Source organism: Bactrocera latifrons, unplaced genomic scaffold (assembly GCF_001853355.1).
Source record: "Bactrocera latifrons isolate USDA-ARS-PBARC rearing strain unplaced genomic scaffold, ASM185335v1 scaffold_27, whole genome shotgun sequence".
NCBI lineage: Eukaryota > Metazoa > Arthropoda > Insecta > Diptera > Tephritidae > Bactrocera > Bactrocera latifrons.
Genome location: NW_017536296.1, coordinates 1,748,975 through 1,776,129, shown reverse-complemented (window position 1 = coordinate 1,776,129; position 27,155 = coordinate 1,748,975). Strand labels below are relative to the sequence as shown.

Sequence of the window (27,155 nt, the reverse complement as noted above, 5' to 3'; positions counted from 1 at the left end):
TCTGCATCTACTTTGATATAAATTCTTAAGAAAATGTTTAATAGCGCTTTCATCTTCAACATTATGCGCGGAATACCATTTATTTTATATACCTTGGAAATTGCAGCTGCAGTGAAATTTGAAACTACGTAACATCATTTTCACGCGATCACTCCTAGATGGATAAAGGAAAAGCGTAAGAATTTAACTGACAAGTGGAATATACATACATACATACGTGGTGATGATGATATTTATGTATGTGAATGTATAGAAAAGTGCATTCAAGTCAGTGCCTGTCTCTTATACACATCTAGATGTGTATAAGAGACAGCTCCTAGATGGATAAAGGAAAAGCGTAAGAATTTAACTGACAAGTGGAATATACATACATACATACGTGGTGATGATGATATTTATGTATGTGAATGTATAGAAAAGTGCATTCAAGTCAGTGCTGTGCAAAATATATCGTACTATGGTGCTATGCATCCAATTTTACGGCCGTTTTTTAGAAGTATGGTGTTTTATTTCAAATAAAATACAAAAAAACCTATTAAAAACATAGCGGAGTAACCGAGTAACATATATGCATATAACTTAAATAGAGATTTTGAAGGTAATTTCATACTCTGAGCAGGGTATATTAAGCTTGGTACGAAGTTTCTAAGGAAGCAAGACCCTATAAAGTATACTATTATGAGCAAAAAATAGTAAGACTTTGTTCATATTTTTAAAATTCTGAATTTATTCTTCAAAATCTATGTCGTCCCCTGAAAGTAATCCCCCTTAGCCTCAATACACCTGTGTCATCGTTTTTTCCAATCTTCGAAACAGTTGTTCAAGTTAATTTCCGGAAATCCTTCAATTCCCATCTTACGTACATATGTTTTCAATTGGCTCAATTTCCTCGGTGCAGTTGTTTGGGTTTGTTGAATAGCCAGAAGTGACACGAAGCTAAGTCAGAATTATGGTGGTTTTGGCACGATATTGGTTGAAAAAAAAAAACCTCACCAAGAATCAATGCAGTATGCATTATCGTGGTAAAAAACCAAGAGTTCTTGGCACACAATTCCGTCCTCTATTCACGAATAGTTTAGCGCAAACGACGCATAACCCTAAAATAGTATTCCTTGTTGATAGTTTGTCCGGTCGGTAGGAATTCGGAGTGCACCACACCACCATAAAAAAAGAAAGTATTATTTTTGACCTGCCTAGCGTAAAGTTTTCGGCTTCGGCTTATCTTTGCCACGACATTCTGCAGATTGAGCGTATGTTTCCTAGTCGTAAGTCCGTGTTCAAGACTCATCGCCAGTAATAATACGTTTCATGACATTCTGGTAATCGAAAAGCATTTTTAAAAAAATTTTATAAATAAATTCGCTCATAGTAAACATTGCCTATTGGAATTTTTCTTTTTTTTTTTCTTAAATATTAATGCGGACATCTGCGACATTTATTGGGTTCACCGTATAAATACCGGTCCTTGATGGAGCTTAATCGTTAAAGCTGGAATTAGTTCATCGATCACTGTTGCTGAGTTAATTTTCAAGTGGAAAGTTTTGAAAAAGAATGACGCGATTAAAATCCATTTTTTGGTTGAGATGAATATTTTAAGTTACGGTAAACAGCAAAAATAACGCTCGTATGTCAAAATGTTTTTGTTTTTTGTATGTATACCATCCAAAATGTTAGAATTTACGAAAAGGTTTTGCAATGACAGATTACAATACTAGGGTTGCCATATTCAGAATTATTTAGAGACAGCCTACGTATATCATACATCACAATATTGGACAATACCAAAAAAAAGGGGGTGAAAAAAGGCTTTCCAAACAAGTCGGAACCACAATTAAAAAATATATAAACGAACGAAACCTAAATCAAGCAAATATATTAAAATGGATTATACAAAATATATGTAGGTAGTAATTTCCTTTATTTGAAGATATTATTATTATTATTGTTATTATTATTTTTTTTTTTTTGTTTTTGTCATTGATTATCATAATAAATATCTACCTTAATGATATGTGAACCTTTTATAAATTACATATCAAGTTTAATCGTTTACCCACCTCCCGGCCTCAATAAAAAAGTTCCAAAAGTTCATAGAATTTTTCATCATAAACTCTCGGGCGCGAGCTATTAAATAATTGAATAACGCAAAAAGCAATTTGAGTATTATTTATTATTAATAACTATAATAGCCTAGTGTATCAGTAAAACTATTGGTTAGGCCTCCCATTATACTATACATTCGAAGCTGTTTCAGTTTCTACTTTCTATCAAACTTTTGCGTTAATAATATTATTTGCTGCAACGGAAACGCGCATATTCATTCATTATTCCAACTTTCCCCATATTAATTTTTACTTTTGGTTGGCTGAGAGAAACTTCTGCAACCACTGCCAAAGAGTTTCCGGTCAGTGGTACTTACACCCTAAAGACATGCTATATTTGCACATATGCATAAAGTTCCATGGCCATTTTTTTAAGCAACCGCATGTAAGGCCTCTTTACATGTCATATGAATAAATTGCTTTATGGTTTTTTTAAATTTATGCACATAACATATTAACATGTAAGTGGAGGTATTTAATCAACTTTTCTCGATTTATGAAAACAATTAATTTGATCAGTTACTGCTTTTTTTACTCGTCATTGTCTAACTTAACTTATAATAATGACTTGATAACCAACTATTTCATGCCCGAAATTGAAGCTCGTGACCTCGGCGACATTTGTTTTCAACAAGACGGCGTCACTTCCAACACATCGCATCAATCAAAGGATTTATTTAGATAACACTTCGGTGAGCAGATATTTTATCGTTTCGGGCCGAACGTGCCGTAGACTGATGGACCATCTGAGACGAAGCCGCGGCAACATTTGAAAGACATAATCTTCAAAACATAAGTGCCAAAGAATGCTCTTTCAAATGGTAATAACAATTTCCCATCAAATTTCAAATTTCAAAAATTGTGGGCAATCACCTCTTGATTAGTTTAGATATATGTATTAAGGGCACGTACACGAAGATTGTATGCCTACAACTTATAGTCTGAACTAATCCATAATATTCTGCTTTCCATACTGAGTGAGATAATATATATGAGGGACCAGCGTTCGTTAGGGCAAAGGTACACGAATACATTCTGTGTGAAACTCGGTAAATCTGCGACAGAAACGCTTGATATGATCAGGCATGCTTACCCAGAGGTTGCTTAGGAAGGTTCATCGCTGATGAAGACCGGAATAATGAGTAAATTTAGAGTCTAAACGATGCAGATGCGGCCCCTGCACATTTTTGCTTCCTTGCCTGCAAAGGCCGATGAAAGGCCAGCACTTTGAGATGACAGAGGGGATCCAAGCCGCATGCACCATGGCTCTCAAGGCTATTCCGGTTATGCCTTCCGTGACACCTTCAATGCTCGGAAATCGCGCTGACAGCCCAGCGGTATTCAATCATATGTTATTGGAAGACACGCTACAGGCCCTTCAATAAATTCAATGACTCGATGGGTCTGATTGAATCCAAAGGTCGCCCATATCAGCATCCTCCAATTTAGTCATACATTAAGGCTTTGTAGCATTCCTCATTTACTGTATCATTATGACCGTTCATTTAGATCTTCTCTGATGTTCTGCTCTATAGCATAAAGATTGCGCACTGTCAGCATCTCTGACAATACGCATTGTCAATTAGAGTAAACGTGGTACTGACTCTGCATGGCGATTATGTTGATCGAATAATTGAATTGGTAATAATTGAAATAAATTATGAAGGGAAAAACCAAGTCCAACTGCGAAATAACTATTGCCTCTTTGAAAACCACACAGTAAGGACAAGTACCTATGCTTTTCTTAACTAATTTTCATAATTTTTAAATAAAATTTATTTGCAAAGAAAAATCTCTAATAAATAAGAGTGTCATTTCTTACGAATTTCATATGAACTATTCGTTGGCCAATTTCAATACTTTGTAATTGAATAGGTAAATAAAATTACAGACATTTGAACATCATTTCTGCTTTATTAAAAATACCAATTTATTGAATCGATGATAAAGTAATTCAATATTTCCTTTCATACTGCACAAACAGCGCAACCAGGAGCCCCCCTCCTTAAAATGGCAGAAAACAGCCAGCGCTGTATCCTTATATTTCCGTGTTGCCGCTGATTTGATTTGCTGCAGTTTCAGCTCGAACGCATTCGAATCACCAACCAAACGAAGTAATTATTGGGCGCATTTCGCCCGTCACTGACAAACACAAAAATGAACATCAAACAGACAAAGTGAATAAGGGAGCGCAGCTAACGAGTTGTGATGCAAAAAGCCAGCTCTTCTCTGCAGTTAATTTCCTTCTCTACTTTCACTTTGCATGCCATTTCGGCTGAAATGCGACAAAGATGATGCGACAAGTACATTGTATGCTGCATATACTCGTGCTCGTGTATTTGTGAATGTTCGTGCACTCACATGAACTTTCCTACCTGAAACTTTACTAAACAGTAAGTGAATGAGTTGCCATGTAAAAGCCAAGTCCTCACATCGATACGAGCAAAGTGTGTGCTTCGCATTTCTTTGTATGGCATTTTCTTCCAGGTATTCGCTTATTTCTCCATTTTTACATTAAATATGTATGCAGTAGTGAAATGTGTGTAGCGCACGTATTACATAAGGCTTGCTTACAAATAGTACTTGCTTACTTGCTTGGTTCCATAAATGACCTCGCATTCTCGCGCGCAAACCAAAAGTATGTAGTTACAGACACACAAATATTCAAAGCATATACGCTATATTTATTCGACGTATGTGCTCCGGGGCATAACTGAGCAAATGTGCAATGGCAGCGTCTTTTGCGCGTTTTGTTTATTGGAGCATACACTCGAGTTTTTAGATTAAATTGCCATCGAGCACATCTGATTAAGGTCGTCAAAAATGAAGATACCTTCGTATTCATGTATTCATCATCCCTGTATTACCTCAAGCTTGCTTAGCTCAGTGCATGTAAAGGTACGAGTAATAAGCAATTTCATAAGTGATATTTTATCGCAAAGGTTGGAAATGTCCTCGAAAGAATATAAAAAACGCTCAAATGTTTTACATTTTATAAAATGAGTAAAAAGAAGCAAGAAAATGTAGATTTTTTGAAGATTGAGCTATTTTCACACCGCATATAACACTGCTGACATCTTCCTCCGTCATCCATTATTTCAACGATAGTTCTCACTGTTATTTTTCGTCAGACTGACCTAATCTTTGTATCTACAGAGCATTCTTAAGGGTCTTCATAACAAATACTTAATACACTGTAATGATCTATAACAGCCTATAATATTTTTACTCTGATCTGGATCTGCTCTGAAGAAGTTTTTTAAATACCGCCTTACGTTGTAGAATGTTTAGCAAAACAAACATAATGTGGTTGCATTGGAACGTTATATACTGTGTCCAAAACTATATTCGGACGATATTGCTAAACACAAGACGAGAGAGTCACTCATGCAATCATTTCAAATTAGTTAAAAACTAAAGAGAGGCTGCATTTGTTCTGCCTGAACGTCCTGGAATACGTAACACCATACCATAAATTGGCTTCACTTATTCCATGAATTGTCAGAAAAATGTAAAATTTTATAATACTTTGAATCATACAATGGCGTACGTTTTTCTTAACCATTTAGATCGTAGCTTTCGACCGTGTTCCCGTATATTTCGTTATTACGCTTACAATTTTTTTTAAATCAGCCAATGAGAGTTAAAAAGCTAGCATGAAGGCTACAATGGTACCTTTAAATTCCCGCTTTTTATATGAGAGAAGATAATTATAAAGAGTGATCCGTTTCCGAGGTTTCCTACTTAAAAAAACAAGGAAAGTTCAAATTAAATGGATAATGTTTACTATCATTCGAAAGAATGTTCTTTGCATTTTTTTTCTTCTTTTTTTTTAGGATTATCTCTTCAGAATGTTAGTCACAGCTACCTTTCAGATGGTCCACCCATTGAATCCAATTTTCGAAGACTTGTTCGAGCGTTTCGACTGGTAACTGGCGATTACACGGGCGATGTTTTGCGCGAAGCCCTGAATCAAAGCGGGATTGTCCTATAGACTTTAGACTACACCAAAACTTGTTTACATAACCATTGAGCCAGAAATAAGCCTCATTGTTGAAAAAAAGTGGCTCCAAAAAATCGGATCTCTTGGAACTTTTCAAGAGTTCATAGTTAAGTGATGACACTTGGGTACAATACACCAAGTCATTCCAAACGACAGTCCGAGTTGCCAACTCAACTTTCCGCGGTCTTCGTGCCCACTTTCAGTTACAGCTGACATATTTTCTTCAGTGCATGCTGGATGTGGTCCTTTCTGCCGAATGTTACCCCATAATGAAAGCTGGGTCTCAAGATGGGTAATGGTATTGCAAAAAGTATGCTCAATAGGCCGATTATATTGATCATAAGTTAAGCGCAGTGCGCGAAACAAATTCTTTACAGAACGTGAACTTTCGTAAGAAAGTTTAACTATTTGTAAACGTAAGTCAGGCGTTAGCCTTTTAAAGATGAAATACTAAACAATAGTGAACCAAAATAGCATCAGAGCTCGACACGACTCACCCGTGATCTGTCGAAAGAGGCTTTTGAAAAAAGTACTTCTACTTCAATCGCCAGTTATAAAGACAACAAGAACTTTAAATCTATTCTATAAGTTTGTTAATCTTAGAAATAATGCTGAGCTTTTCTCTACGATTGCAAAGAGTAGAAATTCTAACAAGCTTAAGGAGAACTGGGAGATAATGAGGAATTGTAAATAAATTCCAAATTAAGTTCATTAACTAAAATTAAAATTAATTCATTAAAATTAAAATTCTGTATTATTTAAAATAATATTAAAATAAATTCGACCAAAATGGAGATAATAATCGACAAGCCATTGTTGAAACACCGTGACATCCTTAAAAGTCACCGTTTGGTGTGGTTTTTGGAAAGAGGAAATCATTGGTTCATTTTTATTTAATGTTACAATCAATGGAGAATGCTATAAAGCCATGATTAATGACTTTTTCGTGCCTGAATTGGAATATGTTACTATGTAGCACCTTTGATTCCAATAAAATGGCGCTACATGTCATATAACCAACAAAACAATTAATTTATTGAAAGAAATTTTTGTTGCCCACATTGCCGGCCTGTGATGTGGATACCAAAGATCATGTTTGTGTGGAGTCGCTTGTCCTCGTTGATAAGCCGCAGACGGTTAACGCCTTGGAAGAGATTATTCCATATTTCATATTAAAAAACTACTATTAAAAAAAAAGTATGATTTTAGGTGATGCTAAAACGTGCTGCTTGTAAGCAAAGCAAAGGCGTTTACATTTTAGTTCGCCGGCAGAGAAACTGTTGCCGTTTTGCACCACATATTCACACATATAAATTTGTTTGTTTTAAAGTTGCAAGCTTCTCATAATTTAAATTGCAACAGCTGCACGTACACGGTTATGGCAACCAAACAACTTGTTTACAAGTGGAGTTATAGTTTAATCCTTCACAAAATTATAAGCTCATTTTAAAATGTATTACAATAACAATTTAAAAAAGTTTAACGGCAAACAAAACAGCGAACTGAAACATTAAAGCCGCAATAAAGTTGTAAGCTTTGTAATAACATTTGGTACAGTTAACCGCTGGCAATAAGTAATAACTATGGCAAACAACCAATGTGGAGTTAAATTTTCACCGATTTTTCCCGGTACAGAAATTGTATACTAATATATTTTGTCAATAAGTTCGCTTAATATAACAAATTGTTTACTTAAGAAACTTTCAAAGTCTTCTTGTCGCCACCAGAATTAGTCACTAATACTATGGTGCAGGTATTATATTTTTATAAGCGGATGGTTCAAAAATTATTTAGCGGACGAAGCAACACAAACAATTTGTTTAATGTATTTTATTATTTCTCAACATAGTTTAGCTCGATATACCAAACCCAGCGCTGCTAAAGGGCTTGCATTCGTTTTCAACAATTTTTTTCTTACATAAAAAATTAAATATTTTATTAGAATTTTTTATTGTTACAAACATACACTATTAACAAAGAGATTCTGAAATTGTGTGTATCCTTCTTCGGAGCAGGTTCGCCAGATAAAGTTTAATGCTTCGGCTATTCTTTGATAGCTGTTGCGTTTTCGAAAATGGTTTCATCCTTTTTAGGCTTTTTCAAATCCGCTTAGCTAGTTGAAGTTCATTGCTCCTACTCTGCCTTGAACTCTGGTGTGTCCCCGAAAACGCTATTCGTCCTCTTTCCATTTGAAAAAACGTCTACTTCGGAGCAGGTTTGCCAGATGAAGTCCACTACTTCAAGTCATAATATTTCCGGGCCATAGAAAAGTTTTCGCCGGTTCACCAAGTGAAATCCACTGTCTCGACTGTTCCTTGATTTCTGATGTGTTCCCGAAAACGGTATTCATCCTCATTCCGTTCGATAAGTCAGATTTGGTCTTCAGGTTACCCAGATTAAGTCCACTACTTCGACTGTTCTTTGATTTCTGGTGTATACCAGTGCATCCATGTTTCCTCGTTGAATAAAAATGAAAGTACGATCACACTAACCAACTTTTGACCAGCGCCAAGGACGGAGAAGAGTAACTGCATTTAGTATCCAAGCATTCTTTGATTTCATTGCACGATTGCGTCCCAGTTCACGATTTTCACATACTTTTTTAATCTACGGTCCATACAAAAGTACGAGTACGATTCGAATGAAATTTAGACAGAAATCGTTAGGCTAAGTCATCATCAAACCGTCCTCTTTTGAGCGAGCAAAGTTTCAAGTCTGTTTATACAATCAAGTGGCTTGTCGAAGTTAAAGTTGACGCTTATCTGTTTGAGATGCTTTCAATCAACTTCACTCAAACTCAACACACGAACAATTTCATGGATGGTTTAAGCAGGAAGAAACTGCCCCCAAATCTGTAACACTGGGAACTCAAAATGTTCGAACAATCACATTAAATTCATACGAGTGTGTCTGCTACGTAAGTTTTCGATACAGATAGCACGCTTTGCACACACGCTCAATTAACCTCTGCTTGACATAATGGCGCCGCGCACAAATTAGCACAACTTGTTTTGTTGTTGTCAGTAGCTGGTAGTCAGCAGCTGAAATCATTATATATGAGCACCGAAATTCCTTTTTTGCAACCACAATATAGTGCTCTCCCCCACGCAGGGTCGCAGTTGCTTTTGTGTGAATATGTGTGTTGTCTTTCCAAAAAAGGAACTATATTATGCTGACAGTGTCACCAAACCGTCGCTGACAAAGTTTACAAATACACTGTCATTTCCCCCTGTCTCTTACACTACACTATCTCTATTCTACTCACTTAAATCCATGCTTACACATACAAACAAACATTCACACTCACTTATGGTACATACATGCATTGCCGTTGACCTAAATTCGAAAGTTAAAGCGAGTACGCCACTGAAAGCATGACAAATATCTGAGTATGTTCAAAGATAAGCGAACTACTCAAAAGGATATACGGTCGCGCGCACAGACACATATACACACATAAGCAAGCAAGCTTACACGTATGCTTATTTATGCATTTACTTATTTATTTACAAGAGCTTTATATACATACATACATAAAAAAAGTATAAGTAAGCATACACATAGGCGCATGCACACTCACACGTACACCCAGTTGAGCGTCAGCGCTTCGAGACACACGCAAGCACACTTGTGCCATAATGAGGCCTCATGAAAACTTTAGTGTCCGATAACAATGGCCCCAACAATGTTCAGAACAATAAATAAATTAAGAATAACAACAAAGCCTATAAGTAATGAAACACCGACGTACACATATACACACATACAAGTAAAAATACATGTAAAACGCAAGCGCATTCAAGCAATGTCTGCGCTTTGCTGTAATTGTGGCTCCGCTGTTGGCGTACACATTCTAGGGGTCGCTCTAAATTGCTTATTGTTTTCTTGCAGACACTTGAAAATTGTGTGTTCTTTTTTTCGGTTTAGCTGTGCTGAAGATAAAAATATAAAAATAGAAAATTTTAACGATACGAAACCTAGAAATGCTAGGAAGAAGAATAATGGTAACATTAAGAGCGGAAATAAGTCATAATTAACGATTTTTCTTCGAGCAGAATCACAACAAAAAAATTCTGAAACGGAGTTTCCTTGCGACAACATCAAGCAGAAATGTTGGAGAATGAATGGCGATCAGCCGAGGCTGACGGTGATCAAGCACACATTAACGATCAGGAAGGTTTTGCAGTGTTGGTTGGATTGCGAGGGAATTATCTACTAAGAACTGCTTGCCTGTCTCCAATTTATTAACGAGGTTGTATACTCTAAAAAATTTTACCCACTGAAGGAAAAAGCAGGCAGTAGTGGCCGACTTTGGCCAATAAGAGAAGAATTGTGTTCCATCAAAATAATGTTATTCCACACATCGACAGTGACTCACCAGAAGCTAAAAGAGCTTGGTTATTCGATTCTTATACATCCACCTTACAGTCAGTCGGGAGCTGCTAACTGATGATTACTACCCGCTTTCGTCCATGGTGAAAGATTTTTTTATGAAAAATCGTCTCATGTGAAACTTGTGAAAATCGACTGCAGCAGGTTTTTTTCCAATAGCAACAAGGGTTCCCAAAAGCGCCATATTTCACCTAAGTGGCATAAATCTAATTACGATAAATAAAAATTTCAAAGCAATACCAAAATAATGGATTCCTGTTTAAAATAATTTTCAAATAATGAAATGCATTTTTTTCAAAAATTAATCGAAGTTAAAAATACTTAGCATTAAAAAAAACTATCGACTGGAATTTTTCAGCAAACGAATTGAAATACTTGGAATTTAAACATTATAATATTATCTATTTAATTATGGAATATTTCTAGGATAGTTCGATTCAAAATGCGTCAAGAAACTTATCGCTCCTCCAGGCAACATATTTTGTTTTTGGAGTTTTGGGGATTTTATACAAGTCACTGCAGGCTACGGTGTCATCTGCGTCTGCACAGATACTGCTCCACGAACCTGTGTCGCTTCTGTGCCCGAAGTGTAGAAGCATTAGAGTACATACCCTTGATTGTCTCACAATGGTACGAAAACAGAGTCAAGTTTCGGTTAAATAAATTCGGTGAGTGAACACATCGCAATTACATAATGGATTAAACAAGGGGTTGTGTCATCGGGAGTGAGCAAAATAGACCACCGCTAGTATTACATTCCTCAAATCTCAATTCATCGTTAGCAGTATTATCAAAATATACTATACTATGTATGAGCGAAAATTCGCACACATTGTGTTTTTAAAGGGTGACCCATATCGAGGTTTCTTACTTTTTTCAAAAAAAAAAAAACAACAACTTCTTATTTATTGGAAAATGTTCATTATCATTCGAAAAAACATTCTTTGGCAACAACATGGTTACTGACTACGATTCAGTCTCAGATGATTCATCCGTTTAGTCCAATTTTTGTTGACCCGTTCGAGCATTTCAACTGGTAACTGGCGAATGACATGCGTTATGTTTTACCCCATTTATCCCCACAGTAAAAAGTTTAAGGACGGGATATCACACGACCTTACCTGCTCGTCGAAGTGTTCTCCTAATAAATCCATTGATTCATCAATGTCTGGGAAGTGGCATCGTCTTGTTGAAACCAAATTTCTGAAAAAAATGTGCCTCGAAAACGAAGGATCTTCTTGGAACTTTTCAAGAGGCCATAGAGTGCAGCGATGTCGCTTGGAAGGTCGAGCGGCTTCAATTTGAACGCACAGGTAGACGTGGTCAATTTGGTTGAATATTATCCAATAATGAATGCTAGGTCTCAAGATGGGTAATGGGGTTTTGAATAGTAATATATAGATTGACGATTGACACATTCTTTACAGAACTTAAATTTTCGTAATAAAGGTGAAAGATTTGTAAACGTTATTGAGGCATGTTGACATATGCAAAAGCCTATTGAAAAAAATTCCTCTACTCGGATCACCCATTATTTATAGTTCTACAACCCAACCAATGAACATTAGAGCACATAAGCATGACAAATGCAACTCAATTTATTTATACTTAATACAACTCGACTGGGACTTCCAATGCTATTAGTTGTTTAGAGAATAGAAATTAATAAATTCTTCTCTCAAGCCATTGTAAACCGTATATAGAGAAATAGATTCGCATTTCTGCAATTCATTCAGTACCTGGGAGCAATAATTTTGAGAATATGTCGAAAACAAAACAAATTTTTCAATAAATACGAATTTATTATTACTCCATGCATCCAAAGACAACTTAAACTGTAGATATTATATATAATATAAAGATAAGTATATGTATATAGAGATTAGCACACATTTTAACCCACCAGAAAACCCACACTGAAAGCATAAAAATAGTATTCAGAGGACTAGCCAAGTATATATATGAATAGATATATATATATACATATATGCACATATATACTTATATAATAAACCAACCCATCCACACTCTTTGGCGAACCAACTGCCTCCGCAAATTTGTGTACAACAAAGGGCCACCGCTTACATAATCGCTTTACCATCAGCTTAGCTGTGATTTGAACTGATTTCGCCGCGTTTCAGCGCTGTTTATTTTTTATTAAATTAATTGATTTTCTTGTTGTGAGATATTCACCTGCCAACTCCACGAACAGCAGCAATCACCGCTCACTGCTGCTAAAACAACACAAAACACAAGCACTTAATTTGCCTTAACCCGGCGCTGCAGGGCGTATACGCAACATTGCAATGGTGTTCGCAATTACATTCTTGCTTTTGTTGATTTTGCATTTTTTAGCTTCTACCTGCTGTTGTCTGTACTTCTTCAGCCATTATTCAACTATTTAGGTTGAGTTTGCGACTTTTATTTAACCACAAAGCCAGATAGCTGAATCTTAGTTCATTTAGTCAAGAGGGGATTGACACCAAAACCCTGCCGGGAAAGTTCATGCAACGTTGCACGCACCTACGGAATTGTCGAGTAAGCGGTAATGACGGTGAATGTCAGCCGCAACAGTGGTAATATGTTAAACGGTTGACTGCTTGACGTTGCTCGACTATCTGTCATGCTTGTTGCCTATACCCGTGTTTTTGCTGACAGCCGCGTTTGCTGGCGAGCATTCGTCTTGGAATAACGTTGTTGGTGTGTGGGTGTTTGGTTTCGTCGCAGTCTATTTAATTAATTGTCAGTGGTTAGCGATTAGTATTGTTGCAGAATTTTGTTTTTGTTGTTGTTTATACATATTGCTGCTGGTGGCATGTGTAAGTCTTTCTGAGGAAACTACACACACACATTTATATGCATGTGTGCGCACACATCTAAACTTGCATACAAATTTCCAACAAATAATGCCGGCTATGACTACATATACTGATATGTGCGTTTCTGTGCGTTTTGCGTGGTTAACTTTACATACATTACTTATTGATTTTCTAATTGGCCTTGCATATTGAGTTCATTTGGTTTCGAGGCCGTTTTGCGTTGAAGTCGCAATGTCATTGCTATTTATGGGCTCTAAGTCTATCCAATTCACTGAGTTCTGAGGATAGCAAACCTTTTACTCATGCCTAATATTTATTTACCTGCTATATTTTTATAAATCTTTTATATAATTTGTATTAGTTTAAATTCCTTTTTATCGCATTATTCTTCTATTACAGGAAATATGAAGATCAATGCAAAAATGGCCACCCCTATAGAGGAGAAGGTTGACCAAAACTTAAAGGTAAGCTTTGGATCAAGTTTCAAATTTATAAAAATGGTAAAATATTAAAAGACAAGTCAGGAAGACCTAAGTTCGGTTATAACCTATTAAATCTTGCAAGAATCAAAGCCAAGAAAATATTTTAAGGTGTAAAACATCAATCTGAGAATCGAAATCCAAGCTATTTTGTACTTACATATATTATGGAAGTTGGGGTAGTATCGACTAGACTTTATTTATTTTTCCCACTGCCACATACTATTTATATGTCACTTACTAAAAAGCTAATCATGTAGAGTAAAGTCAGCCGGATGTTCGAAAATCCTGATATTAGTTGTTGGTCAAGTTTTCGCTCAAATTTATGTATTTTATTCACAAAGATACACAGCTATGAGTAAAACACGCTCGCTTATTTTTATTGGGATAATTCGAATATTGGCCGATATATCCAGTGCAAAGTCACCCGGAAGGTCATAAGGTCCATACAAAGTTTAATCCCGTTATATCAATTACTTCTTTATTTATGTACTGGAAACTGAACGAATCAAGTGAAATTTAAAATTGTGCTATATGGTAAGTAGGCTTGGTTGTTGTCCGATTTCGTCCATTTTCGTATATAAATATATGAAAAATTTTGTCAAAATCGGTCGTGTGGATTCCGAGATATGGTATTTCACCAAAAAGTGAGTGGTGCCACGGCCATCGTTCAATTTCCAGAACAACTCCCATAAAGGCACCTAAAATAATATAATTGATGAGCCTATCACCAGTTAACTTGTCAGTTTCGGGTATGACCCTCGGTTCACCAAAGTAGAATACTTACTTCGAACTTTGACTGCCGAGATGTTTCAACTTCAATCTTGTAAAAAGAGGAGAATAAAGTGGCTGGATGTTTTCCTCTCAACTTCTTCCATACAACGTCCGAAAGGATTTCTACCCTTACGGGTATCAATGTCTGTTGGACAATGCGCGTTAAGAACTTTACAATTGTGGCAAGATGAATCTTACTAAGAGGAAGTAGTCCAGTAGGTCTCCTGCTTTCTGCTCTAGACCAAAATGATCTCAAGAAAATAAGTACTGATAATTTTTCTGCATCCAATAATGTCGATCATTCATATAACTTTCTCCTAAAAAAAAAAGAAACAGTGCAAAAAAGGAAATAAACTAAATATAGAATAATCAAAATCGGTTACTTCGTTGAAAAGAAGTTTATGGTTACGTTCGCCGTAATAGCATTATCTTTATTTAAAGTATTCAAAAACAGCCTTCTCCCTTTCTGAAAAACTTATGACTGCTGTAAAAACTATAAACTTACTTAAATCAACAGGAAGGCAAAACACATTGAAAAGAACAAAATAGTATAAAGATAACTTGAGCCGTATGCAAAAATATGTCCCTCCCCACGTAACAATAGTAATATATACACATTTTACCTAAAACTACAATTAATGTGTGAATTAATAATAACATATTTGTTTATAGATCCGCACTGGTATGGTAAATGTCAGCGATGGCAAAAGTAAACCAGAACCACTTAGACTGAATTTAACTATGGAACTGGTTACGTTGCAAAGGTTAGAGGTCGTTACACCAACAAATCCTCACAATGGACCACCAATGGAATCAAAGGTAAATACATAACAGTTAGGAAACAATATTTATTAAACCGCATATTATAAAAAAAGTATATAAAAATATTCCTAATTCTTGGTTTTTATTTTTTTCTTATAAAGCAGGCCATCATATACATACATATATACAAATGTTGTCTTCAAATAACATTATTCTAAAAACAAAGCAAAAATATGATCACCAAGATATTGATAATTTTAAATATTTTTGTACGAAAATATGCATGTTTCTGGTTAAGTTGCATTTTACTGTAGCTCTCAATTATCCAACAAAGGTAATTTGCAAACTCATGCGACGAATCGACTGCCCATGGTTTTCRTGTACACTCTCAGCTACAGCTGTTGCGAGCGAAAAACATTCTTTACAGAATCTAAATTTTCGTTATAAATTCGAACGATTTGTAAATGCTATTCAGGTCGTTACATATAGCTCTTTAATTGATACAAGCAACCTTTAGAGATTGTAAAAATTTTAATGATTTTTCATTTATAGTACCATAAATAATTATACCCTGAAAAGGGTATATTAAGTTTATAACACCCAGAAGGAAGCGTCGGAGACCCTATAAAGTATATATATAAATGATCAGTATGGCGAGCTGAGTCGTCTTAGCCATGTCCGTCCGTTCGTCCGTCCGTCTGCCTGTATATATAATACGAACTAGTCCCTCAGTTTTTAAGATATCGTTTTGAAATATTGCAAACGTGATTTTATCTTCAAGAAGCTGCTCATTTGTCGGAACTGCCGATATTGGACCATTATAACATATAGCTGACATACAAACTGAACGACAGGAATCAAGTTCTTGTATAGAAAACTTCAACATTTGCCAATGTACTATCTTCACAAAACTTGGCACMGATTATTTGCTAAGAAAATAATATAATTTCCGAAAAAATTGTTCAGATCGGATTACTATAGCATATAGCTTCTATATAAACTGAACACATAGTTACTAAAAGAAATGCACCTAACGTTTTTTCTTGTTTTATATTAATATCAAAATTTTCTATACTTTCAAATATTCATGCAATCCCATATCGATATTTTAAATTACTCAAGTCTAAGGAGAAAAATTAATATTAAGTATTTCTAAAACTCAAATAAAATTACTAAACTTTGCATTTTCTGCTAAAAACAATTCCCAAAATGCATTCATAATAGCAAAATAAAACCAGTCTCTCCCATTTATTTGCATAAGCTTCAAATGATTTAGTTGGAACTTTACTTTAAATGAGTTGAATGTTGTAACTCGGCAAATAGTTTATGAACGCCCAGAGGGAACACGCATGCAGCTGTGCACAGTGCGATATTTATCAGACGAACATGCACAAATGGATATACATATATATATATATATATTAATGTACTATATACTATATAATGCACATGTATGTATATGTGTGGCATAATCATAAGTATACAACATGCCTCCAAGCTGCAACTAGCAGTTGTATGCAACAAATGCATAGCAATGACACAAAGACAGGACCGTTATTATATATAATTAAATATTCGATTGCATGTAGAACATGACAATGTCCTTGAGGGAAAACGAAAACGAGTTTCACTCGTTCACACACAAACATACGAACGTGCAACATTTATAATTGGATGAAATTGCAGCGGGCGAATATGCAAATGTGCATTTGTGTTGCCAGATTGTGAAAATATTACAAATTAAATGAATTATTTGAAGGAAGCAGTTTTTAAATGAATAACTCCAAGTGAATATATTATTTTGAGGAGCAATATTGATTTATGAAAACTAAAAATTATATATAGAAAATATCCAAAGTTAATGCCACAGAGCTTAAATAAACCGTTATTTTTAYCTTAATTATGGATATACCCAAATATACACACCATTTTTACTCCCCTCGTTAAAAGCTAACAAATCATTATTTCCAAGCATCTTGTCCTCCCCTACTATTTATTTAGCATTAAGTATTTATGTAAAGCACAGCTTACGTTTACAACAACAACACAGCATTAATATTTCGCTTCTTSTTATTTGTGTAATTTTTAGGAGCGCATGGTGCAGATTACGCGTCAAAAGCAGGGCGGCCTTGGTCTAAGCATAAAAGGTGGTGCCGAGCATAAATTGCCCATTTTAATATCGCGCATCTACAARGATCAAGCGGCGGATATTACAGGCCAACTATTTGTTGGCGATGCGATAATTAAGGTGAATGGCGAATACATCACAGCCTGCCCGCACGATGATGCGGTGAATATATTGCGTAATGCCGGCGATATTGTTGTGCTGACGGTGAAGCATTACCGTGCGGCGACGCCATTCCTGCAAAAGCAACGTGAGTTGGCATAATAAAGATTTGCAAAAAAAACCAAAAATATTACACTCTACTATATACACGTACCGCATATTAATTTCACACAATACGGTACTTTGCTTAAGGAATTTCGTGCCCCAAAAATTGAATACACTTTTTTGAATAGAAAGCAGATTATTACACGACGAGCAATCTATTTCATAGAACGTAAAAATGGGCTAATTATCTCCACTATTCTATTCTAATCAGGATGTATTAAGTTTGACACGAAGCTTCCTACACAACAGAACCCTAAAAAATATATATACAAGTGATCAGCACGACGAGCAGAGTCGATATAGTCATGTCCGTCTGTCCTTCCGTCTAAACATTCGTCTATCTGTATATACGCGATCTAGTTCCACAGCTTTTGAGATATTGATCTGAAATTTTGGTGATGTTCTTTATTCCCACGGAAGCTGCTCATTTGTCGCTGATKTTGGAACACTATAATACATAGTTGCCATACAAACTGAAAGATTGATATCAAGTGTTTGTATACATAAAAAACTTTTGTATATGACGAGATATCTTTATTTAATTTCACATGAATTGTTGACCAAGGCATTAGTGCAATATGCAAAGAAATTGTTCTGAACAGATCACTTTAATATATAAGTAGTTGCTTGCTGACCGGTCAAAATCAAGAGATAAATGTAGAAATTGGAATATTCAAATTCGTTAGTTTCTTCATCAGTCGCAATTCAGCACAACAGAGTCATAAAGGAAGGCGGTCCGATAAATACTCAGCTTCAAAGTACGAAGACGCCACTATCGCCATTGTAATATATTGTCATAATTTCATTTTCGAATATGACAATTGACAAAAATTTTTTAAACCCGACTAATAGTTTTGCTTTGAACTTGATGGAAGCTGACGTGTAGGGGACTTTTAGAAGATGAAATCAAAGAGAACTTGAATACTGAATTCAAAATTTTGTCTGCTTCGTTAGCGACGACTAAAAATAGGTTTAATGGCTTGGAAAGTGATCGCTTATCCGTTTTTATGAGTAGACTCGAAAATGGCTATCACGAAAGATAACGTAACAAAATTCCACGGTCGTCCTGAATGCAATGTTGGGCGTAATAAGGTGAAAGGTACCGCGTTTGTTCACTCCGGACAGAAAACCACAACACTACCTCGCAACAGTGTTTTTAAGCTGTTTGAAAGAAAGCAGCGGCAGCGAAGCAACGATCCGCAGGTATACGAAAAGAAAAGTCGAAGCAGTGGACTACATCGGTCGAATCAGCTCTGAAGATCACTGTGCAATCGACCGGAGTTCTTACTGATATTATCCACCCTTTTAAAATGAGAAAAAATAGTCGGGTGCGTATGTTGGCTGTAACAAAATATTGGTCCGTGTCGATGTCTATAACATTGGAGGCGTGTCTCTCGTCTATCACAACRTGATTGATCTGGYTGGTGGCTTTTCGATCCGGAGACAGGYAGCTTGATGAATTTTCTTRTGATGGARTCTAGYACTACAGATAACCAYATTTTGGGSCCCGGCGAAGTCGATCAGCCTCAACCCATTTGGSGATGTTTCATCATGGAKGCTGAATTTACCGACCGTTRTACCAAAGATACCTTCTTTGTCCCCCCTGCGTTGAAGTCGCCAAGCACGATTTCGATATCGTGGCGAGCATCTCTCATACGATTGTGGCTAAATGTTCATCAGCCGAAGTGAATGCCAATACTCGACAACGTAGTCTCTCTCCCACCACCGACCCACACCAACTTTGCGTTTCTTTATATGACCATTGTAGTAAATGCCACAAAGACCTACTCGTCTCAGTCCTAGTACCGTCCATCGCACTTMTTGAACGGCGGTAATGTAAGCCTTTACTTTTACGAGGACACCAACCAGCTGGAAAGCGGCATCAGCCCAACTAAGGGAGCGGACATTCCAATTGCCTTCCCTAAAATCGTAATCGTTACTGCTTTGATCGTCATCAAAAGGGGGTTTCTTTTCCGAGGCTGTTTTTTACTTTTCATGGGGGGTGTTTTTTACGTAGTGCGTCCCAAACCCAGCACACAACCCTTAGAAGGTTCGCCTTTTCACTTTAGCTCGCTTTCAAACKAATGTTCTCTGRTTACTCAGAGGATACTGGGTCTAAAACCGGAAGTCGTGAGATGCTCGAGACATATGTAAAAGAATTGTTTCGGTCCACTCTCAAGTTAATGACAACCAGAGAACTGTCCTCACTTGTGGGAACTTCTACACATAACTTCATCCGACCCAAATACAAAAACAAAATATTTTAGAATTAAGAAATGAAAAATAAAAACAAAGAACATTAATACCGTCTCAAATAACTTAAGAAAAAGAATGCAATATCCATTATTCACGCACTCACATTGGAATTTTTCCGAAAGCTTCTTTGTTTAATATGAAATTTTAAATTCATTAGAAATATTTTCAAATCCATGAGAAAAATTACACAAAAATGCYTTAACCAAAAGTATCTCTAATTATCTTTTAAATATAAATTTTATCTAATGCAAGCTTAAAAGTAAGCAATGAAATAACTGTGRTATTCACCAGCCAAATTGAAATGCCTGCAGCCATTTACTAGGATAACAACCGAAAGCAATAAGTGTAAAATCCAAAWATTTTCTTATTTTCATTTAGCTTTCAGCTTTTTTTCCCCCCGGAACAAAATACAGTTTATTACTTTAAGAACAGTTCATTATTTAGGCATTTGTTGTTTTGAGTTGAGTGAAACTTGTGCTCATTAAGTTGCCAAGTTCCTTTCACAACAAAGTTCAAAGCAATACACAATTGGCATGCGTCTGCTGGTGGTCTTTGAAAACAGGGCAAACACACACTCATACACTTAAACGAAATTACATATGTGTTAGTGTAAGTGTTTAAGTGCACAAATACATGCAATTCGCAGAGTGTCCTTATCCGCGGCACCTCATTTTCCGCATTTATGCTTTAATTAAATTTAATTACACGCGACATTTCGCATTTCGCAATTCGTAAAAATAATCACGAAGTTCATAATTTACATGTAGGCCTGACATTCGTATATGTATATGATGTACGCGGGAAACTGATGATGATGTAAACTATATAATGTGTATGTAATTTTTATGTCATGTATCGCTCTGTATTGTACGTGCTTACGGGACCTCATTAATCATAATATGAGGATATAAGCTTAATTACAACATCAAAAATTTTCTTTTAATTTCAGATTTATTCAGATTAATGCACTTCATTAAAAAAGAGAAATTGRAGGGTTGACAAAACCCGTTTAATGACTTTTTTAAGATCATAAACTCCCTATACCGAATACTAAATGCACTAAAAGCTTTTAAATAAACTCTAAGGATAGTTTTTGTTCCAACCTGCAAGCTGTTCAACTACTCTCAGAGATAATCTACTAAAGTACTTTAACCTAAAAAATGCAACTGAAGAAGAATGGAAGTTAGGAAGAACCCACTTTATTCATATTGTACTGTGAGTCCAGAAATGTTAGTTTAATCGTTAGATTTCGTGGTCGGGTGCTTCGCAGAAGCAGTTCTTGCATGACCAAAGCGATCTGAGAACAAAAATATATATAATTAAAATTCTGCCCAACTTTCAGAACTTGGAATACATTATCAATTGTTTAAGGTTTTTGGCAGTGAGGGGACCTTTTTAATGAATGAAAATTTTTCCTAAAATAATCTTTCTTATTTTGGAAACACTATACATTCATTTTACACACAACGCGCGTGGACATTGCCWGCTGGAGTTTAGAGAGGGAGTTTCCTATAAGGAGCACTCCGTCAAACTTACTTTAAGGCTACCGGACCACTATAGTGTTTTGCAGGCAGAAGTGGTTTGTTTTTAAGGTAGCAGTGGTCATACTGCCACGATGTGCAGCATCTCTCCAGAAGGTGTGCATTCATTCTGAGAGCAGAGCGAAAATACTACCGCTAAGCTCGCAAACTGTATGCTCAAAGTTAGTTAGAAGAGTCTGTCCTCACCTCGCTTACATGTCATGCACTTTGGTCAATGGCTCGCTCCTGCGTGACAGTACTGAACCACTTACGCTTAGCAAAGTTCATATTTCCCTAATCATAGAAGTTCTGCATGTACATTTTCCAATAAGCCTCCATGTTGTAAGGCTAAAAGTCGAATACCTGAGAAAGGTGAGAAAGAAGCATTCAGGCACTTTCTCCACCATTGCCCAGCCTTTGCAAGATTAAGAATARAATGTCACGGCAGTCTTACTTTCGGCGAATCAGGAGATATAGCCAGGACTGACTTTAGTCTCAACAAACARACAGGTATTCTAAGCTATTCGAGATGACCCCTCTTATGATCTACCTCTTAATCTTACCTAGCAAAAATCCAAAAAGTTTATTATCAATTTTCGTTTTATTTCTACATTTATTGTGTTACGAGTATTAAGTCAATTGTATCCTTAACTAACTTTCCCACGTAGATTGTTTCCCCAGCATTATACATRATCAGCATGACGAGCTGAGTTCATTTAGTCATATCAGCCACGTCTTTCTGTATAAACTCGAACTAATACCACAGTTTTTGAGAYATCGATCTGAAATTAGACAAACATTATTTTATTCATATAAAGCTGCTCAGTCGATTTAACGTACTAAGCAGGTTGAAAACTTTTCACAACGAGCTTGGTGATAAAGAAATACAATTTTTGTTTAACAAATGTCTCCCGAAAYATTCTTCAACTTCATATAATGAAGTTTTGTAGATTTTTCCATTAAAACATCTGGATTAAGGAATATATCAAGAGCTGCATCAATATTTTCTTAGCTTTAACATTTCTAAGTATCTAAGCGCCAAAAGAAAGATATAATTAARACCTTGCCCACCTGCCTTCCGACGCCTGAGAGCTTACGCACAAAATCAGAAAACAAACAGGAAGCAAAACAAAACTTCGTCTGTAAAAACAAAAGCAGACAAAAACATTAAATGCGTGAGGAAGGCAAGATTTACTACTTGAAATATTATAGAAACGCGTGTAGGTAAATATGAGCACACACACACACACATGCAACTTAATTGACTACATATATATGTCAGCACATGTACACATGTTTGTGTGCGTTAAGCGTACACATGTATGAATATACGTTTAGGCTTCCACTTTACGAGTATTTTAAAAATTCTACAAACGTAAACCTGCAGGCAAAGGCCAAGCAACAACAACCGGGGCAGCCTCACTCACTTCACCTTTTGGCCCACTTTCACACAAATATATACACGTGTGTGTGTGTATTCACTGCAAATTGTACGCATACAGGCTTTGTTCGGTTTTAACMGCTTTGAAAGAAAACACAGATATACATATATGTGTGTGTACTATATTCKTATTCATAAGTGTGTGTGTGTGTTTGCATGTGCGCTGCCTCATCGCCACTTGAAGCTGTTTACAAGACTGGTTTTAGGCGCCTTTAAGCTGTACAAGCCTTGCCTTCTTTTTGTTGACTTTAAAGACCAAAAAATATATATAAAATGTGAATTTTATTTCATTTCTTTGAAAATTCTTCCAACTCACCTCACGTATCAAAAGTTTCGTGGCAGCAAATGTCGAGCGAGCAAACTTAAAGTATTATATTTGTATTAAGTTTATGTTTGTATATAAATATGTAAATGTGTATGTGAARGGCACAAACACTCTGTGTATTTTATGATAATCATATATATACATGTACATATTAATATATGTTTACATGAGTCTATGTATGTGAGAACTTTAGTGGCCAAGCTTCAGGCATCGCTGGTTGGTGAAAATTCGAAGAAATTGTGTTTACTTGCGAAAAAACTTTTCTTCGCGCTTCTTTATTTTCCYTTAGTAGAATTAATAAAGTATATTGTCAGCAACAACAAAATATGTTTTAATTTTCACACATAAATAAAATTTAATTTTTCAGTTTAACGCTTGCACACTTCTTCGTTAATGCTCACTAGCGCTCTATGCACCTAGGCACGAAGTTTTTATACAAATATTTAGAAATACAAGGTGCTTTTCAACGCAAACAGAACTTAAAAAAAAACAGAACAAAAGGTTTCTTCGGCAAAATCAATTTATTTTATTCAAAATAGTTTCCTTCTGCTTCAATACAGCTTTGTACGGCCCAAAAGCATGTCGAACGTGTAATTTAGCTCATTGGGCGGTATAGCGTTTTGAATGGCTTCTACGTCTGCATAACGCTTTCCTTTCATGGGCAATTGYGTTTGTCCGAAAAGCAAAAAGTCGCACGGTGCCATATCAGGTGAATAGGGGGACTGGTTAATGGTTAAAATGTGATTCCTGGTCAATTAATCGTCGTTCGAATGTTGGACTATGAGCAATTTTTGGTCGTGAGTCAATTTGTGTGGAACAAACCGCGGACACACCTTTCGTAAGCCCAAATGTTCGGTCAAAATGCGATAAATCGATGTTTTGGAGATGTTCAATTCCACTTCCATGAATTTCAATTATGATTCCTGCTGATTTTTATGAATTCACGCACAGTTTCGATAGAATTTCCGGTGATAAACGATTTTGATTGGCCCACATGTTGGCTCTTTGTTTGAAGCTSATTTTCGCACTGATAACACAAACATACTGACACATAAAACGCAATAACTTCACTTCCAACCAATGAAATTTCACGAAATTATTATTAGCCAACTCTAACGCCCCAGTCGACATATATCGATTATCTTTGCCGTCATCTTCAAACTGCTTCTGATAGTTTTAAAAATCAAATATATTTTTCTTTTATTGATATTGCGCCAGCAAAATTCATTTCTTCAATAATTCATATGTATTCTGCCAATTTGACTGCTCTGGGTCGGATATAAAATCGAGACGTTCTGGTTTCGTASATCAAGCCGTCATCCTTTGTGAAGTTATAGAAAAGCAAAAATTCTTAGTAGCCAATACAAATTTGCACAGGTGTTTAGTTTTCATTCCCACCAGTTCGGTAGGACGTCTGAGGCATGCGCTCTCAACTATTTAAGTCTTCACCTAGCACATGCAGAACGGTCAAGAAAGAAGTGTTGAGTGGTTTTCACCTCATTTTCCTTGCAGCTTCTGCAGATGGCGTCTTGTAAGATTCCCAGCAGCATTGATGTCCATAAGGCGTCTAGGGATCTCTTTCGTTCGATCTTAACACAATCTGTCTTATCACAAAGAGACTCGATGYTCTTGATAGGGAGATTAGGCACTTATTGACCAACCTTGAATGCACTGTTGATGAGTACTTATCAAAGCTACAAGGATAAAGATAAAAGGGAATATAGTTAAAAATATGTAGTTAATGTTTGTTCGTTTTTGATTTTAAAGTACAGTTACGGGAAAATTTGCTTTAAAGTTTAACGTTCTAAAGCTATTTCTTCTCAAGGATTGTTTTTACTATTTTGTCGATTGAGCAATGTTTTAGCACCCTAAAGTAATTGTAATGCTGAGCGCACCTGCGTCACACTTTCTTCGAATTCTAAACTTTTATAAGTGTACGAAAAACTAGTTTAGAATATAAAAAGTACTTAAGAACTTAAACTATTATGTATGCTACTTCAGTTGGCATCTCCTCATTTCAATTGTCACTTTTTCGTTTACCTTGTTACTGCTTTAACCGACAACTTACTTAGTCCGTGCAGGATAATGTCGCTACAAATATGAACATGACGCTAGAAGCACATGCTGCATTTGTATTCGATACTCAGGCACATATGTAGTATTCCCTACATGCACGCAAATACTTCAAAGTACATTTGCATTACAAAAGTCCCTGCACAATCACACCCTTGTACTCGTATACACGCTCGTATTTACATATTCGATTCGCCAGCATTGCTTTCCATCTTAACTTCAACTTTGCRTGCTTTTAACAACTCGTTTCAACTGAATTTTTCCTTTAGTTGCCTCTCAACTCTTTGCCACCGCTATTCGCAAATTTAACTGCAGCAAAAATTTTTTACACAATAATCATATATAGTATGCTCATACATACTGCATACACATTAGGGTGGGTCAAAGAACACTTTTCAATTTTATACTTTAAATACGTCAAAAAATCGTCCGGAATGACGAAAAAAAATGAATTTTGGTTGCACTGGGGCTATGAATGATCGAACGACATGAACTGATTATAAGGAAAACCTTTTATTTAACGGAGGATCCTYACCAAATTTGATTTTGAGATGTTGRCCAAAATGAAGCARGAATTTCACAAAAACTTATTCAGATCGAAATACTATAGCCCATAATTGYCATATAAACTTTTTCTTCTTTATTGGCGTAGACACTCCAGTCGTTCTTCCTTTTCGCTGTTTGACATCAATTGGWGACTCCAAGTGTAGACTGGTCCTTCTCCATGTGGTTTTTCGAATGAAGTGGAGATCTTCCTTTTCCTCTGCTTCCCCCGGCGGGTACCTCGTCGAATACTTTCAGAGACAACATRACCTAGTTAGCCTAGTTATCTCTTAACTTGCTGAACTATAAGTATGTCAATCTCGTCAAATATCTCGCATAGCTCATCGTTCCATCGACTGCGGTATTCGCCGTTGGCAATACACAAAGGACCATAAATCCTTCGCAGAATCCTTCTCTCGAAAACATTTAGCGCCGACTCATCAGATGTTGTCATCGTCCATCCCCCTGCATCRTATACTGGACAAGGATGATAAGTGACTTATAGTGGTTGATCTTTGTTCGTCGAGAGAGGGCTTTACTTCTCAATTGCCTACTCAGTCCTGTACGAAAGAGATATTCTGCGTTATATTTCCAGAGTGACGTTGTTGGTGATGTTAGTGCTAGTTCCAAGATAGACGACATTATCTACGACTTCGATGTTATGACTGTCAACAGWGACATGGGAGCCATGTCGCGAGTACAAAGGCGGCCTTAAAATCAACTAAAATTTGTGTGTCGATGTTCCTTTTAGGAGTCGTTTCCAAGATTTCGCGCATGGTAAAAATCTGGTCGATTCTAGGTCTAATTAAGTCCAATCAGTTTGTTGACGATGGGATTCAGTCTTTCAGACAGTACGCTCAATATCTTGTCTGACGATATTTCCAAGATACCAACTAAAAAACGTTAAAAGTTTTTTTTGTTTSTGCTCGCCCTAACACATACATACACTACACACGCACGCACATGCGCATAAATGCATTTTACGCTGTGATATTATGTTTGGTGCTCATTGTTGTTGCTGCTGCTCACATTTCAGTTGCCAAGGAGACACCCGATTCGGACAATGATGCAACATGTGCTGAATTAAAGGCTGACGAAGGCTACAAGTCCTCGGTAAATAATGGCACAATAAGTCGCAGCTGTAGTCGCCCGATGTCGATTTGTTCGGAACCGGAAAAGAGATGGGTGGATGTGGTGGCAGGTATGTATACACAAACATTTATGCACATCCACATACATACGCTTATATATACATATATATATATATATATATA

The 27,155-nt window shown here is 36.2% G+C and overlaps 1 protein-coding gene across 3 annotated transcripts in view; it reads left to right on the top strand.

The window, feature by feature from the left end:
- Positions 1-27,155, top strand: part of LOC108969929 (gamma-1-syntrophin) — a 78,207-nt gene that overhangs the window by 16,364 nt on the left and 34,688 nt on the right. For all 3 annotated transcript variants that reach the window (XM_018934948.1, XM_018934950.1, XM_018934949.1), the window contains exons 2-5: positions 13,716-13,780; positions 15,242-15,388; positions 17,421-17,706; positions 26,918-27,082. In XM_018934948.1, the coding sequence (XP_018790493.1) occupies positions 13,716-13,780; positions 15,242-15,388; positions 17,421-17,706; positions 26,918-27,082 (663 nt within the window). The remainder of the gene's footprint in view (positions 1-13,715; positions 13,781-15,241; positions 15,389-17,420; positions 17,707-26,917; positions 27,083-27,155) is intronic.